At 51.3% G+C, this 18,413-nt stretch overlaps 1 protein-coding gene across 2 annotated transcripts; it reads left to right on the top strand.

Annotated features, from left to right (window-relative positions):
• The first annotated feature begins 42 nt into the window (after nt 1-42).
• On the top strand, nt 43-17,061 carry ERF (ETS2 repressor factor). Of its 2 annotated transcripts, none has more exons than XM_078608046.1 (4): nt 43-279; nt 9,765-9,990; nt 10,974-11,089; nt 14,765-17,061. In XM_078608046.1, exons 1-4 carry the CDS (start codon nt 258-260, stop codon nt 16,096-16,098), a joined length of 1,698 nt encoding a protein of 565 aa, XP_078464172.1. In that variant the 5' UTR covers nt 43-257; the 3' UTR covers nt 16,099-17,061. The 2 variants fall into 2 exon arrangements, with proteins under 2 accessions (XP_078464172.1, XP_078464173.1); XM_078608047.1 differs by lacking the exon at nt 43-279 and adding an exon at nt 5,885-6,017.
• The last annotated feature ends 1,352 nt before the right edge of the window (nt 17,062-18,413 follow it).

Genomic DNA, 18,413 nt, shown 5'->3' with positions numbered 1-18,413 from the left:
GACGTCCCGGCCGGCGGGCGGCGCAACACTTTTTATTTTAGTGCGCCCCGGCGACTCGCTCCTTGCTGCCATCGCTATCGTCGCCGTCACTCTTCTTGTTGTTCTTCTTCTCCTCTACCCCCCCTCCTCCCCCGCCCTCCTCGTTACTCCCTGCACCGCGGACCGACGGGACGAAGCCACCGACCTCCGGAGGAGTGCGAGACGCGGGCGGACGGAGATCTTCTTCTTCCCCCCCCCTCGACCCCGGCGCCGCGACCATGAAGAACGGTGCCGAGCGAGGTGCGTGCGCGTTGCGGGTGAAGTTGCGTCGTGGCTTGAGGGGAGTGATGAGCGCGCCTAAGGGGGGTGAGGGGCACTTTTGGCGGTGGGCTACTTTAAGGAGGGTCTGCAAGGAGGATGGGGGCAGGGGGGGTCGCTTTAGGAGGCGACTCGAGGGGGGGGCTGTATAGCCAGCGTCTGCGGCGAGTCCCGTCTGTCGGCCCCATCTAAGTGGTGGCCATCCCCTCGGCGCGTCCACCCCCCCCCCCCGTTCGGTGTCCATCAACTCGCCCCACCGCATCGTGCCCGGGGAGGCATTTGACGAGTTTGGTGCCAGAGGGCCGAGGGCTTTCCTCTCTCTCGCGCCGTCGCCGACTCCGCCGTAGACGCCGATCCTCGCTCCCAAGTCGCCCCCCACCACCACCACTGCCCCCCCACCCCCACCACCACACTCGCTGCCCCCCCTCTAATCCCCCGCGCCCCCCCCCCCTCGCTAATGTCTGTGTGACGTCACGGTTCCTGTTTTCGCCGCGACGCGGATTTCCTGGCCGAGCTTTCCCGCCCCTCCCCCCCCTCGTCCTCCTCCTACCCCCCCCTCATCCTCCTACCCCCCCCCTCATCCTCCTACCCCCCCACGGCCACGCGTCTCGCGTGAGCGACGCCGCAAGCCCATGTGTGTCTGGCCAATGTGTGTGTGTCGTGTGTCTGCCAATGTGTGTGTGTCGTGTGTGTGTCCCGTGTGTCTGTGTGTCCCGTGTGTGTGTCCCCCGTGTGTGTGTGTCTGGCCAATGTGTGTGTGTGTGTCTGGCCAATGTGTGTGTGTGTGTCTGGCCAATGTGTGTGTGTGTGTCTGGCCAATGTGTGTGTGTGTCTGGCCAATGTGTGTGTGTGTCTGGCCAATGTGTGTGTGTGTGGCCAATGTGTGTGTGTGTGTGGACAATGTGTGTGTGTCGTGTGTGTGTCTGGCCAATGTGTGTGTGTGTGTCCCGTGTGTGTGTGTCTGGCCAATGTGTGTGTCTGGCCAGTGTGTGTGTGTCCCGTGTGTGTGTGTCTGGCCAATGTGTGTGTCTGGCCAGTGTGTGTGTGTCCCGTGTGTGTGTGTCTGGCCAATGTGTGTGTGTGTGTCCCGTGTGTGTGTCGTGTGTGTGTGTCTGGACAATGTGTGTGTGTCTGAACAATGTGTGTGTGTCCCGTGTGTGTGTGTCTGGCCAATGTGTGTGTGTGTGTGTCTGGACAATGTGTGTGTGTCTGGACAATATGTGTGTGTGTGTCTGGACAATGTGTGTGTGTGTCCCGTGTGTGTGTGTCTGGACAATGTGTGTGTGTGTGTGTCCCGTGTGTGTGTGTGTCTGGACAATGTGTGTGTGTGTGTCCCGTGTGTGTATGTGTGTGTCTGGCCAATGTGTGTGTGTGTCGTGTGTGTGTCCCGTGTGTGTGTGTCTGCCAATGTGTGTGTGTCCCGTGTGTGTGTGTGTGTCCCGTGTGTATGTGTCTGGTCAATGTGTGTGTGTCCAGTGTGTGTGTGTCTGCCCTGTGTATATTTCTTTGTATATCTGCCTTGTGTGTGTGTGTCTGCCCAGTGTGTATGGCCTGTGTGTGTCTCTGTCTGGTCTGTATGTTTGTCTACCCTGTGTTTGTATGTGCTGTGTGTGTCTATCTGCCCTATGGGTGTCTATCTGCCCTATGTGTGTGTACCCTCTGTGTGTCTGCCCTGTGTATATTTCTTTGTATATCTGCCTTGTGTGTGTATGTCTGCCCTGTGTGTATGTATATATGTCTCCATTTATATGAGTGTTTAGGTACGTTGTGTGTGTCTAGCTTATGTGTGTGTAGTTCATGTTTGCATGTGTCATTCCTGTCTCCTGCTTATTCGGTGTGCGTGCATGTGCCACATGTGTCTATCTAGCTCACGCGTGTCTCTCTGCCGCGTGTGTGTGTACTTTCTGTCTGTGTCTGGTGCATGTGTGTGTGTCTGTCTTGATCATGTCTCTTCCTTGTGTGCAGCTTATCCCAAGTAAATCTGTCTGTTCCATTTGTCTCGTCTATCCCATGTGTATGATGTATATCTCGTGTTTGTCAATCCTGATTCGTGTGTTTACTCTGCGCATCCTGTCCGACTAGCACATGTGTGGCTACCCTGTCCAGCTCATATTTATCGCTCTATCCATTGTCCTCATGATCTCACGTGGGTTTTTAGTCGATCGTGTGTCCGTCTAGCCCATGTGAGCGAGTCATGTACAATCCACGTATGTAATGTCTGTGCTGTGAGTACTGTATCCCATGATATCTCGTGCGTGTGTACCCCATTATTTTATCTCTTGCGTGTATCTGTTTCTATATCGCGTGTGTGCCCCTATCTTGTGTGTGTGTACTCATTTCGAGTGTGTGCGAGACCCTATCTCATGTGTGTGCGTGCGTGTGTATTTCTCGTGTGTGGCGTGTGTGTATCTTGGGTGTATGTGTGTGTATCTCTGGTGTATGTGCGTGTGTGTGTGTATCTCTGGTGCGTGTGTGTGTATCTCTGGTGTGTGGCGTGTGTGTCGTGTGTGTATTTTTCGTGTGTGGCGTGTGTGTGTATCTTGGGTGTATGTGTGTGTATCTCTGGTGTATGTGTGTATCTCTGGAGCGTGTGTGTGTGTATCTCTGGTGTGTGGCGTGTGTGTATCTCTGGTGTGTGGCGTGTGTGTATCTCTGGTGTGTGGCGTGTGTGTGTATCTCTGGTGTGTGGCGTGTGTGTGTATCTCTGGTGTGTGTATCTCTGGTGTGTGTATCTCTGGTGTGTGGCGTGTGTGTGTATCTCTGGTGTGTGTATCTCTGGTGTGTGGCGTGTGTGTATCTCTGGTGTGTGGCGTGTGTGTATCTCTGGTGTGTGGCGTGTGTGTGTGTATCTCTGGTGTGTGGCGTGTGTGTGTGTGTATCTCTGGTGTGTGGCGTGTGTGTGTATCTCTGGTGTGTGGCGTGTGTGTATCTCTGGTGTGTGGCGTGTGTGTATCTCTGGTGTGTGGCGTGTGTGTGTGTGTATCTCTGGTGTGTGGCGTGTGTGTGTGTGTGTATCTCTGGTGTGTGGCGTGTGTGTGTGTATCTCTGGTGTGTGGCGTGTGTGTGTGTATCTCTGGTGTGTGGCGTGTGTGTGTGTATCTCTGGTGTGTAGGCGTTTGTGTGTGTATCTCTGGTGTGTAGGCGTGTGTGTATCTCTGGTGTGTGGCGTGTGTGTGTGTATATCTGGTGTGTGGCGTGTGTGTGTGTATCTCTGGTGTGTGGCGTGTGTGTGTATCTCTGGTGTGTGGGGTGTGTGTGTATCTCTGGTGTGTAGGCGTGTGTGTATCTCTGGTGTGTGGCGTGTGTATGTGTGTATCTCTGGTGTGTAGGCGTGTGTGTATCTCTGGTGTGTGGCGTGTGTATGTGTGTATCTCTGGTGTGTAGGCGTGTGTGTGTGTATATCTGGTGTGTGGCGTGTGTGTTTCTCTCGTGTATGTGCGTGTGTGCTCCTGGGCCACAGGAATGCTTGCAAGTGTTGCAGAACTCTTTAAACACAACATTCCAGTTCGTGTTGGATGGGCAACCTTTAGTGGGTGCTCGGGATTTTAGGTTTACTGCAATGTGGCCCCCTAAGGTCATGTGGCTTTGATTAGCGTCCACACGACAGCTTGTTACGTTTACCTACAGAAGGGACCAATGATTACGCTGTAGCTACCACACCGAGTAGTACACGTTTGACTCTACACTAAGGTCGACACTCGTCTTTGTTCTCGTTACTATCGTAATTATCAGAGCCCCCCCCCCACTCCATTCCTCTGGAGACAAATCGCTTGCAGCACTGCAAAGGTTTCCAACTCCTGAACGTGGAAAGTTGTCAAAATGAACCTCAAAAAGACACCAGATACGGGGACGACCTTACTAATTCGTTGCAGGATAATTGACCTGGTACAGTGTTAAACAAAGTTAACCAATGCACGATCCCGAATGCAAATACCTCGCGAACCCTTCTAAATCTGCATCACGCCCTCGTTGCAGAACGTCGTTCGGCTGTTGTCGCTTTGACAAGACTTTGTCGCTGGGGATGACCGAAAAAGCCCCCAAATCTCGCGCAACAATCATTCCCTTTTGAGTTCTTAAGGCAGCAGGGCCCTGCGACCTTTAACGCCGCACCACGCGGAGGCCCCGCTTCCTTGAAGGGGCGTGCCTTCACTTCTCGGCCATCACACACGAACACACATAAACCTCTCTCGAAAACAATGCGTGGGCCTTGCACACGCCTCCACACGCCACGGAGATCCTTTAGTCAACCGGTCCCACACGCTTATAGATCCATCATCATCGACGTCAGCAGCAGCCATTACCACCACATCCACTGCTGGATGAAGGCCTCTTACACTCTGTCGCCATCCCTCCACGCGGTCAGACTGACCTCTTAACGCCATCGCCCGTGGTGGTTGACCTCATCCCGTCACGTTTTATATCTGGGTGTAATTCCAAGTATGTCTGTCCCTCTGCATGATTCTTTGTGCGCTCTTGAGCTTTAGTTTCATCTTTAGTCGGTGTCCCGTGTGTTTGATTCGTTTGTATGGATGTTGAACTTCTTTCTCACCGTACGTAGCCAAGCGTGCTAATCGGAGGTGTCAGAACTCGCGTTCTCGACTAATTGAAAACTCTGCTCAAACACCGGCAGACTTAGTTCTAGAGCCGAGACCAGATGTTTCACTTGTCCCACCTTATATTGAATCACTTGAGTTGCTCCAATGTATTTAGAGCTTTGTTACATTCGGTGGCACTGCATTAATTGTTTCGCTAGCCCATGGACTAACTGGGCAGTTGTTTCAACAGGACCCTAGCATCGTGCCTGTAGAGTGGATTACTCGACTGTGAATGTCTATGTGAGAGAGCTTCACAGTGGCATACTGCTTTGGTAAACTTCTTACAGGCGAAAGGTTAAAAAAAACGTTTTTTTAATTAGTTGTGTTATTTGTAATCTTGAACATATGCTACAAATTGGGTCGCGAATTATCATGTCTATCGGAGAATGTAAACAGACTGAAACAACACTCGCTTAACACACCATACGTTCATCCCTCATTTGCATGATGCTGTGTAAGTCTGTGGTGAATGGTTTGAGTGGCTTCTACCCTGACAATTACATGACCGGTACAGGTTAATGCAAGTTTAATCGTGCCCTTACTGTGCTTAGTCACTGCTTACAGTATCGTATCGCGTTTCTTTAGGTACAGTAAGGTAAGTACAGTTACTCTACGTATAATAGTGGCATGGTTAATGTATCACGCATCGGAAAGCCACCTAAGTGGCAGCCACACATGGCTGGAAAAACACGCTGCACTTCGGCATATTCTGTGGCGCTGGTTGTGTTGTATGCAGTTGGTACCATCGGCACGGACAATCACTACAAGCGACACTCCCGCCACACACACGCACACACGCGTTGCACGTGTGACACACGCAATAGCGCCCCATCATCATTATCACACGCGAACACACTGCTCATCTCACGAAGTTGACGGCCATAACTGTGCACCGCGCCCTACAACCCACCACCACCGAGCACACTAAAGCCCCCTTCCCCCACTCCGTCCTGACAACTCGCAAAAACTCGTAAAAGCACGACCTCCCAAAACGCACACCATCCCCACCCCACCCTGCCCTGCTGACGCTGCAACTCACAGGCGATATTCATCAAGCCACGCTGACCAGCGTGGAGAAGTATGGACAAACAACCACCCCTGCCCCCCCATTACCAGCACAGTGTGGTGAGGCCCTCATCCAGCAGCTGCTTGACAAAGGGGGCTGTGTATTGTAATTATTTTTTATTTACCGTCTGCCGCCTCCCTTAGCGCCGAATGGTAAAACCTAACCGTATTCACGACCCCCAAACTTGACAGCCATGAGTGCCAGGAACACGTGGCGAGCGAGGAGGAGGAGGGCACGGCGCCTTGGCTCTGCGTGGAAGTGACATTGCGCGGCGGGGTGGACCCCACGACCTTAACTCTAACCTCTACCCAGAAGCCGAGAGTTAAAGCGTGATTAAAGGCATTAGGCGATCAGAACTCGGCGCGTCGTGTCTCGAGCGGTCTCGTGGGTGGTGTTGGTGAATGCGAGGAAGGAACTCCGTGATGCTGTCTGGCTGGCCGCTTGTAGAAGCCATTGTGAAATGACAAGCTGTGATAGTCGTGTTACACAGGGACCTATCAGCTGACCATCTTTATTGATTGGCTGGGCCCCGGCTAAAGAACCCGCATCACCGTGCTATCATTGGCGAGTGTGACACTCGCCGTGTGTTTGACACAACACACGGCGACATTGTCAGAGGAATGTGCTAATTATCAATTGGTTACCAACACGGTTTCATTTCTCAATATTTCCGGGTCGCTGGTAGACTGGAGTAGGTGACATGTGATGATGAGTAGTAGCCACAGCCATAGCCTGAGGTGGACTGGATGCGGTCTGCTGGGTGCGAACATGTTTTCTGCGTTGCTTTCCAGGACAGACCTGGATTAAATTAACTCCTGGTCGCCTATACTATCACGCGACAGAACTAGTGGCATACAGCAAGTGGTATTGATTTATATGTATATACATGTGCTGTGTGTAGGTTAAGTGTTTGAATACCAGAGTCGTGCTGACTATGGCCTGATTGTCATAGATGTCTGAATGTCATTTAGGCACACACAGACATCATTACTATGTGGCCATGTGTACATTAGCTGGGTTGTTAACTAACTTATTACCTAGCAGTTAAGAACAAGCAATGCAAATATAGTATGTTCCATGGTTTTCCGTCCTGGTGTTTGCAAGTCATTATTGTACAGTCATGAATCCCAACTGGTGCCACACACTATGCGTGTGCTGGTTAACTACAGTTATACAATATGGCTTAATTACAATTACACAATGGCAGGGGGGTTAATTATACAATGGCAAGGCAGGCGCAAAGGTCCAAGGTTGGTTTGGTAAAAGTCAGTCCATTTCTCAGTGCCACGGGGTGATTGCACGGAAGAGCATTTGGAGGGAGTTCACTCAGTCCAAGGTTCGTTTAAAAGTCCTGGCATGGTGTCTCTGCTGTCCTCCTGAACCCATGTGCAGCCATCTGTCATACACGTACGTACACGCACGGCCTGTTTTTGTCAATCCACCACTGGATGAGGGCCTTGCAGGCCACTTGGGATATTCGACCGTACTTTCCCACTCTGGTTGGTACGGGTAAATCCGCAATGCCAATGATTACACCGGTCTTTTGCGCGTGGTGATCTTCCTCCAAGCACTGTCCCAGACTCGCCCGTTTCCGAGTTTTGAGGAATGCGGGGCGATTTGGTGTACAGTACAGTACTAGAATTGCGTACAGTACAGTTCTGTAAACGTGGCATGAATGGCCACCCACAGTCGGTAAGGCTGGAGCAGTGGTTGCGTTGGTTTCACGCGCTGCGCTATGAACCCAGCGACCTGAGTTCGATGCCTGGCCCCCCGGCTATTGTCCAGTGGTGAGTCCCGTCCTTCCCCCACCCACTACCTTGGCCAAACCTCACTGACAAGACGTGAAGTATGATCCAACAACTAACAACCCCCGTGACCGCGATGGTGTGGGGAAGCCTTCATCTAGCAGTGGATCGATACAGGGCTGTACATTACATCATAATCAGTAAAAACCCATTTCAAATGTTAACATTTGAAAGAGGAAGAAAATAAATTGAACTTTCTGACAGGGTAAAATGCAGACAGGCGTTCAGTGTAACGAGAACCCGTCGATGTTTACGCCGAGTTCATTGTAAACTTGAACATGAAAGCTTCCCGTTACAGATTGTGTAATCAAATATGACGCCTATCGGAGAGCGCAAACAGGCCGAAACAAACACGAAACTCACAAACTTGATGACAGTAATTTGAAAGTGTGATCATCCCTGACGTGCACAACTGTAGGATTAGTTAATGACTACTACGTGGCTTCCGCTAAATTCAATACATAGCTGTTCCTGAACTTCGTGACATACTGCTTAGCACAATGCAGAACAATACTTTCATTTCAATAATGTTACCGTACTTAGTTACATAATGTTTATAGTAACGTTGGACATCCCTGTGTATTTGTTCATCAGTGGTACAGCCCGACTTCCTTTGAGCTGGTGATTCATCCCAATGTACCTTCTAATTAGTGGTACAGCCCTGTGTCCTGGAAATCTCTGGTAAGCCATCTTTTTTAATGTGTAAGACCCACCTGGCCAATGACATGGTACATATTCACTGCCATCTAGTGGGCCTCAAGTGACTCCGTGCAAAGCAGCAATTGCAGTCTCACGCTGGGAATGATAAACATCATCAGCCACGATCAAGCCACTGCCGGATGAATGCGTGGCCAGGCCTAAAAATGCAAATAACCGTGTAAAAATGTTGTGCACCATGCACTGAATAGTTTGTCTGTGGGGATGCATGATGTAACTAGGCCCTACAATTGCCAGAATCGGAAACCATTTGTTAAGAGCGTTGGAATTGTTAATGTGAGCGGTGGTGGACTAGTTGGCACGCTGCTATGGACACTGCTACCTGAGTTGAATTCTCGGCCAAAGCTGATGAACTATGGTCAAACAACCCCCCACAACTGGGTCGGCAGTGGGGGGGGGGGACTTAGTCCAGTAGTAATTGACAAAGGCTGTAAAGTAAAATGAGTAGTAGTTGTTCATGGGCGTGTTGGAAATAACGCCACAGGGTGGGTAGATAGTGGGAGGGGGGTGGAGATGAACTTGTGATGTGTAATGTCATTGCTCTGGCCAATAAGGCTTATCCGTTTTAGCGGTGGTAATTTTGTTGCCAGGATTTGGGTAACCTCTTTTAATCAATTTGGCTGGTTTCCTATAGGGCAAGTTCCTATTAGCAACACAACTCGATGCTAGTATTTCATTTCTGTTGAAAAAAAGCTCGAGTGATGAATCGATAACACTGCCTGGATGTTGAAATTCTTATAAAAGGAAAAAATATAATAACGGAGACATTTTGGGTAGTGGCCGTTCTTCATAGACAGGCTATAAGAAAATATTAAACTTGTGGAGTTGACTATTACATAAGACCTGAACCATTGGCAGGAGCTGCGAGTGCACTGCAATAAGTTGGACCGAGAGTTAAGTGTAATTATTTACAAGTAAATCCATTGTACGGTTTGGAGACTCTCAAAATTGTGAAAAACTGTGTGTCTCAAGGGTAATCCTTGAGACTTAACACTTTGATGATCCCTCGAGGATAAATACAGGTCGGGAATCATTACAGAAGTCATGCTCATGCGTCATTTTCCTTCCCTGATTTTTTCTTCCTGAGTACCGAGTGTAGCTGCCACAGCAACGAAACATTCAGTCGCCTTGCGTATTTACACTGTCTTTGAGTGGTGATAGGCTTTTGACCAGTGTCTGGTGGTCGGCAGAGCGTTTAATAAACCCACGATGCCGAGAGTGGAATGTTGGCCAAGCCTAACAATGCCGCCCCCCCCCACCTCTTACCCCCCAACATGTGTTTAGACTCGCCGGGGCTGGAGCGCGTGGACCTGAGTCCTGGTTGTCGGCAAGTGCAGCTGTGGCACTTCATCCTGGAGCTGCTGGGCAAGCGCGAGTTCCGGCACGTCATCGCGTGGCAGGGCGACTGCGGCGAGTTTATCATCAAGAACCCCGAGGAGGTGGCACGGCTTTGGGGAGCGCGCAAGTGCAAGCCGCACATGAACTACGACAAGCTGAGCCGCGCGCTGCGGTACGCTCGCGTCCGTGAAGGAGAGAGAGGAGGGGGGGGGCATGCACAGGCACGCTGTGTACGCGCCGGATAAAGAGTCGTTTCACGAGAGCCGCACCGATACGTTGAGAACAATTTTTGTTTGTGGTCGATTACTTGGGGCCCCCTTTAAAAGTGGCAGCCAGCCCCCCACATTCCAACCGCCTCCTGAAGGTGGGAAACCCAAACAAGTCCCCCCCACCCAGTGTGACGTGGCCATGAGGTCACCAATCCCTCAGCTATCACTTCTTGTCCAGTGGCACACATGGCAACAGAGGTGGAACTTTTTTTCTTCCCCAAGCTATTTTCACATTATCCGATGAAGTCAAACAATCTAACGGATAATCAGTGGGGAATTGTTTCCTTTAAGAATCGTTTTAACTTGTGTCAGCCTATTGCGGGATGAGGGCATCCCCATGCAGTGCGAGTCGTGGGGGGGTTAAATGTACCTTACGACTCTGGTTATTGCCGGCTGTTTGACCGTACCTTACAACGCTGGTCGGTGCGGGTCTTGGGGGTTGATTGACCGTTCCTTCCGCTGGTCAGTGCGGGTCTTGGGGGTTGATTGACCAGACATTACCACACTGGTCGGTGCCCGTTGGTGCAGGCAGTGGGAACAAACGTTGGAGCATAAAAGTACCGTGCATTCTGCTGCCGTCACCACTCAACCCCGCTGCCATGATGACTATCTGTGTTTGTACTTGGCGGTCACCTGTTTGAGTGCTATGCTGGCTATAGGCCTGCTGCTTAGCGTCTGAGATTGATGAGATTGGGTGCATTCCTGATATTTAGACCAACATGGTTCACAAATGATTTAAATGTGAACTTGCTCGTATATTAAATTCACGGAATCATATTTTTAAAGCAAAATCATTCAGCCGCGAATGGGAGGTTCCAATTCGGTAGAGGAGAGTGATTGTCGATCGTTACCGCCGATCTAACAGTTGCGTAAAACGCGCCCACAGGTATTACTACAACAAAAGGATTCTGTACAAGACCAAGGGCAAGCGCTACACCTACAAGTTCAACGTCAACAAGCTGGTGCTCTCAAACTACGGCGGGGTGGATCCGCGGAACAAGGGTGAGTGAGCGAGCGAAAGCAACTCCTCCGACATGCCTTCCGGTTGAGGCGGCGCGGTTTGTTCGGAAAATCTTGCCGCGACGTTTGGCTCCGCATCACCGGGAACTTAGTTGGGAAGCGTTGTCTTAATTCGTTCGTATGTCAGTCTCTAACGTGGGGGTCCCGATAACTTTTATGAAGGTGACCCCAGTTTGACCACTCCGACTGATATTCCCGGGACAGATCCGATCGTCGGGGTGCCCTTCATGATGACTCGGCTGTCCGTTTCCCCCCAGCGTGTGCGGTCTCGGGACTTGTGGAGTCGCAGCTCGGGTAGAGTTACTCCAGTCCACCGCTTGGCGGATTCTCTTGTCTTCCTCTCTCTTTCCTTCAGCCGCTCCCTGCTGACGTACTCTTTTCGTGAGGTTGCTGCTCCTCCTCATGAAACGGCCAAACCATTGCAGTCTCCTCTTTTTGATGGTATTAAGGAAGGGGGCCTTGTTTTCCAGCTGTAGAGGTAATCGTTTCCAGATGTAGAGTTGATCGTTTGCTCAACACATTAATTTGATTTCTTTTCCAGATCCAATATAAATGACATAGCATAATCATTCACGACCAAGAAATAAAAACTAGCTTTTTTGCCCGTCCAAGGACGGGTGCATATTGCAGTAAATCTGAAATATTCAATAAGAAAATTGTTCAACTCATGGTTATTAATGAGGGGGGGGGGGGGTTGCCCCACGTGGAGTGACGTCACCTGCTAATGATTATTAATGAGGGGAGGAGTGCAGCATGTGGAGTGCGCGACCTTGTGCGTAAGTGTAAATTTTCACGCGGGCATGAATATTAATGAAGGGGGTGGGGGGGGCTCTTTTGGAGTGACGTCACGCACGGATGTAGCACTGTGCTGTGTAGATTTATTTTTTAGCATCACTCTCTGTAAAGAAACGTCATATTTTAAGCGACTTGGCGTGATAAATTATTGAATTCAGCTCGACCTTCCTCTGCGTTAGTGTAAAAATCCACCCACTCATGAATATTAATGAGGGGGGGGTGGGCCTCATGTGGAGTGATGTCACACGGGGGGGGTGGGCCGCGTGGAGTGACGTCACGCACGGCACGGACAGACATTTCTGGGTGATGATAGGTAATACGAAGCGGGACAATACACCTTCCAAATATCTGTGCCTCTACATAAAAGAATAAGAGCATTATATTCTTAGGTTTTTTCGGTAAAGTCACGTAGGTAAAACATTAAAATTAATGAAAGTAATGTTTACCTACGTGACTTTACCGAAAAAACCTAAGAATATGAATCCTTGCAGTCACGAAAGCTTCAAATCTAGAAATAAGAGCATTGTTGACACATCTCACCAGCCGCACAGCCTTCTGGGGAGTGCATAATTACAGCAGCGTAAATGAATTCAGTTCCGAAGAATCTGCCAGCAGTACGTAGAGCGAAACGTTGGACGTCGTGCCGCACGACGCTCTGTACGCGGTACGACCCGAAAGCACAAAGGGGAGGGCCATACAGCTCGACCGCTAAAACCTACGCGGTAGATTTCCTGGAAAAACAGACAATAAAGCGTGCGGGACACGCCGCTCTGCTGAGTGGCGGTACGTGACATTGTTCCAGCCGGCCCGTGGGCTTTAGCGCAATGCTCTCTGCACGCTCGGCAAGGGTCCAATTATTATAAGTGCCTGCGTGAGCCTCGGCCCAGAGAGTCGGGAGACTAAACTATTGTGCGGAATAGAAATGCTCCTCCACAGCTTCAGCACCAAAAGTCACAATTTATTGAAGCGTGTGCATTGTACGAGACAATTATGAATGTGGGCCCTAATTTTTGGTGAAAAAGTAATTTTAAGGCTTTCAAACTAAGGTTGAAAGTTTTTGTGTATTGGCTCTCTCCTGTCTGTCTGTAATATGGGATAATTAATTGCTCTCGAGAAAACTGGCCCTAATGATCACATAATTGCCATTGATCTATATAGGTTACCCTATGGCGATAATACAAAAAAATAGCGGGAAATGTACAAGTGCCTCTCCTCCCCATGACGCCTTTGTCTGTGACGTCATCTCTCATAGTGTGGCTTGGAAGGTAGCATTGCATTTGCGTGATTTTTCTTAATTGTTTATGACGTCAATAAGGCCCTGCAAAAAGCAAAGCATAAATTCACGACTTAAATGTCAGTCCACCGCTGGATGAAGTCCTCCTGACGCTATTCCGGTGATGGCAGTAATTTAGCCATACTTCACCACGCTGGTTAACGTGAGCTGGTGAAGGCAGGGCACAAATAATTGAGTGCATAGCAGTGCAGTACAACAACGGGTTTCGCTGCATTGCCTTCTGTCCACCGCCTTGCAAGCCCTGCAGCAACAGAAGCCCGTTTGACCGCGACGGTCGCCCATCCATCCAAGGACGATCCAGGCTCAAACCCCTGCTTGGCTTCGGAGGTCTGACGGGATGGAGCACGCTGTGAGCGATGTGGTGGTCGTAGGCGCAGCGTAAATAACAGCGGTGCACTTGTGTCCGTTTTTATCTTTTATTGTTATCCACCCCTGTTGTTGTGCACCGTGCCTGTCGAGAGGGCATTGCCTTGAACTGCCATTCCTGTCATTGTCCGGAGGTTAGTGAACGCCGTTCCACTCTGATGAGAGAACTGATACAGGCAGGCGGTGTTGGTAGGAGAGGGTTTTCTGCGATTTGGCGACGCTGAGAATACCGTACGATGTGAGGTCCGCGGTAGTCGTATCATCCATTTTGAGAACATGTATTGTTATGTCCTGGTAATCGTCCTGCATTTAATATTTGTAAAACCACTTGATTTTCTAGCAAAATAATAATTACGCTCGAAACTAGCTCGGCGATGGAAGTTGTAAATCAATACCCGTTGTTCATTATTGCATTGAAAAAGTTATTCATGGGTCACAACATGGCATGGTTATTGTACGACATCAACGTCATCGTTTTCACTCGCAAAGAAATTGGCCAAACATCCCAAGAAGGTACCCCTCCTTAATGGGAGTATTGAGACTCATTGAGGTTTTCCTGGGTAACCTTCTACTCTCATTAATATAATAATAGGGGCACTTAGAATTAGCATTTTTCACGCCAAAACTCGCACACTCGCAGAAGGCATCGTTGTGAGTTGAAGCGGAAATGGCATTTGTAGTGCAACACTGGCTGGAGGAGGCGTTGCTACTTAGTGGTCAAGCACTGACATTGCGATAAAAACTAGAAAACATCTTTATCAACACTTGTACCTTGCTGTGCACAATGCTGTGATTTGTGACGAAGAGCGACGTGTTGCCACAGCATCATCACATGATGACAGCGACGATGATGACAGCGACGATGGTGGTAGTGTTTGGCCTGTGCCACGGTGGCGAGATGTTAACTACCTCGCCTGGTATACAGGAGGTCGTGGGTTCGATTCTGACCCTGACGCCTGCTGCTGTACATTTGGAGTTTGCATGTCTTACGTCCCTGTGGTCGTGTGGTTTTTCTCCGGGTTTTCCCTCCACGTTTGGAGCTATATAGCTCAGTGGGTCTTGTAAAATAAAAATAGTTGAACTTTTATTGTTTTCGACTAAAATCAGAACGTTGCGCAGTCCGAAAGCAAATTGTTGCGCTGTCCTGCGCTGTTGGATGTCGCTCATTTCGTGTTCTCTCTCTTCCCGTTGTGTCCGTGCAGTGGGCCCCGTCCCAGCCAGCGCCCCTCCTGTGCCGGCGATCATCAGCCACTTTTACTTCCCCCCGCTGGAAGGAGGCGGGGGTGATGGTTCCGACCCGGGCCCCGGTCCGGCTCCACACCAACACCCGTTCCTGCCTCCCGGGGGGCCCGCCGACGACTCGGCCTCCACCAAGTGCTCTGTGATCACCCGCGGGCCCCACGCCCACCCCGCGCGTGCCTACCCGCTGCTCTACCCCGGGGCCTCCCCTCTCGCCAGCCCCCAGCCTCCGTTCTCTCCCGGATTTTCGCCCGCCATCTCCCTCACCCCCAGCCACTTTAACTTCACCCCCTCGCCGTCCTGGAGCCCCGCGTTCGGCGGGCCCACGCACTTCTCGTTCAACCCCGACGACATGCGGAGGTACTTGGAGGCGCAGAGCCGCTCGGTGTACAACTACCACCTGAGCCCGCGCGTGCCGCTCCCCCGCCCGCACGCGCACCTGCGTCTCCGGGACGACGACCTGCGTCTCCGGGACGACGACCTCCGTATCCACGACGACCTCCGTCTCGTGAGCCACGAGCGTCTCTACGGCGATGACCTTCGCGCGCCGCGCGGGGGCGTCGGCAACGGCGTCGGCAGCGGCGGTGGCGGCAACGGCGGCGGTGGCGGCGGCGGTGGCGGCGGCAACGGCGTCGGTGGCGACAACGTCCCCAGCGTCACCCTGAAGCTGCAGGCGCCCCCTCCGGGAAGGAAGGGCCGGCAGAGCGCGGGCGAGGACGAGCCGCCGCGCGCGGACAACGCGTACAGGTGCTACGGCGCGGGCCACCGGCATTCCGACGCGGACGCCTACCCGGCGAGCAACGGCCACCCCTCGGCACTCCGCGTCAAAACGGAGACGGCGACCGAAGTGAAGACGGAGGCGGAGGACGCCGACGACGTGGACATGGACGCGGCGGACGACCGCCACGGCGCCGGTTCGGCGACGGGCGAACGGAAGTCCGCGTGGAGACCGAGGCAAGCCGAAGCTTACCCGGACGGGGGCCGGCAACGCTCGGAGCCCAGCTCCCCCCGCCCGTCGCCGCCCTCCCCCTACGGCGCCCCCCCGCCCGCCGCGGCCCCGCGGCCGCCGACGCCGTCCCCCGACGCGCCCCTCCCGTCGTCCCTGGACGCGCGCGACCCTCGCACGCCCCTCGGGAGCGCCACGATGCCGCTGAAGCTGCGCTTCAAGCAGCGGTGGTGGAGCGAGCAGCGGGCGGAGGCGGAGGAAGCGGGCCGGGGTGGCGCCCGGGCCGACGCGGCGTTCGACACGGGCAAGCTGCGCCTCACCCTGCCCGACTCGCCGCTCGCGCTCAAGTGAAGGGACGTCCGTCCCGTCGTGAACCCGTTAACTCCGCATCACGGCGCACAGTACAATCAGACTCAAACGTCGGGCACATTCGGGTCTTGACACTGAAAAACATCCGCTCCGATTTCGGTAACTGTGTCAGGTGTTGGGGAATGCAGGATTTTTTCTCTCTCACGTTTAACGAGTAATGTAACACATTGACAGGGTTGTAATTGTGCCGAGGAGTGCCCTGTGGGACAACGGGGCACTTGCACTGATGGACAACACTGGCCGACCTCACTGGGACAGAAATGCATGTTGACGAACATGTTGATTGATTGAATGTTTTCGTAGCAGAACAAACATTTCACGTGCTTTCAATGCAAGCTACACTCAAGTTTGTGATTTGGCTACAGGGAAGCTCATACTTTGCAGCCAGCCTCTCTGCTAACCAGCCAGCCTTTCCACTATCCTGTCAGCCTCTCTGCTTGATAACCATCCAGCCTGTCAAGTAACCAGCCAACCAGTCCACAAAACAGAAAGCCAGTCTGCTAACCAGCCAGTGATTCGCAGCCAGTCAGTCTACTAACCAGCAGACCGGTCTGATAACCGGCCAGCCGGCCAACGCATCAGGCAATGACATTAGCCATGTGTTTACACGGCCAGACCCATTAGGCCAATTAAGCACCCATCCGCCTCCTACATTAACTATTCATCCAGAAACACACGTGGGTGTGCCTGAGCATGTTCACGGCATGCTCCATGCAACAAGCGTCCGGTAACACGTCTCTGTCAGTCCTCTCCTTCGACCACACAACGATGCCGGGTAAACACCCCAGCCAGTTAATTGAAGGCTGCTAAGCACGCACGTCATGCCTTAACGTTTGTTTTTTAGCACCGTAGTGTGACGATTTCTTACGTATACTAGAGGTGGGATGGTCGTCAGATTTACCAAAGGCCACTTCGTAGGCCAACCAATCAAATCATCCTCGAAAAAAAAAACCCCGAAAGGACCATTTGATCCAAAAGTTATGCAATCGCTAATTCGTCACACTTTTTGAATACGTGACGAGGCCGAACGAGCCACATTGCATTGCTCCACCCCAACCCCACCCACCCACCCCCGATGTATCGTCCCACCCCTAGCCGTGCGCTCGTCATGGTGCTGCTGCTGCTGCCCTCCATGCAGTGGAGGGGGGGGGACGTCTGCTTTAGCTGTAAAGCTGTTTATACGATGTGCAATACGACGCGCGTGTGTGCCCGCCCTGCCCAGATCCGTTAACGCTTTCATTCTGCTTTGTGTTGGATGGTTTTTGAATATTCTTTGTATTACGTGGTATAGATTCGAGTCGCTTTTGTTGTTAATTGAGTGGCGAATTTGAGTAGTTATTTTTTCTCCCGAGGCGCAGGATGTGATGAACGTTGCGCATGCTGCCGCTAATGCCTTGCGTAACTCCACAGTAGGAACACTGCTCACTAAACATTGCTTTACTTTGTATCGCCTATTGAATATGCCGTGTAACTGGCATAACCAATGTTTTTCTGACATTTTTTTTGTTTATCGGTTTATAAGTTGTATAGGTGGTGGAGCTTTTTGTTGTTGTTCGGTTCTGTGATTATGTAATCATGTGGGAGGTTTTTTTTTTTTGGGCCAGCCTCCAAGCTCACAGAGATTGGAAAGTGCAGCAGATGGGGGAATAATGCCCCGACTGTTGTGCCCGACTCGCGTACAGTGTGTGTGTGTGAGGAAGCTCTTTATGGAACATAACTGAGGCCCTTTTGTTTGACAGTGGGGTGGAGCCCCCTGGGTGAGACCCCATTTGGAGGGCCGTGCCAACAGTCGGGGAGAGGTTTGGGGGGGGGGCGTTGGGGTTTAAAGAATCGGGTGGCCGATGGTAAACGCTTTGGGTGCAGCAGCAGTTTGAACGGCTGGCTTCGTCGTATTTGGTTCCTGTAAACGCAGTGATGACTATTGACGATGATTGCGTAGCGTGTACATTATATTAAAACTCGCAAGTTTTTCAATGTACGTACACGGTGCTTGGTATGTATTTTGTTTTAAAGCATTACCTTTTTTTCCGGAAACAATGGAAACATAAATGTGCACATTTCCTAAGAGTTTACATAAAAAAAAACTAGGGCACAGATTTTTATTACATCTATTTTGTAATAAAGTAAATGGTTTTTATTTGGATTTGTAATGAACTATAGCATGCTTGATCTTTTGGATATATTTAGGTAGAAAATCAAGTTTGACCTTGAACATCTTAATTCTTAAGACAGAGGTGCAGCCCTTGCAATGACCTGCTCACACCCACTGCTGGCAGAAGTGTCTCCACCAGAGAGAG

The sequence above is a fragment of the Lampetra planeri genome, chromosome 29 (genome assembly GCF_965212315.1).
Source record: "Lampetra planeri chromosome 29, kcLamPlan1.2.h2, whole genome shotgun sequence".
NCBI classification, from domain to species: domain Eukaryota; kingdom Metazoa; phylum Chordata; class Hyperoartia; order Petromyzontiformes; family Petromyzontidae; genus Lampetra; species Lampetra planeri.
This window is presented reverse-complemented; position numbering and strand designations above follow the sequence as displayed.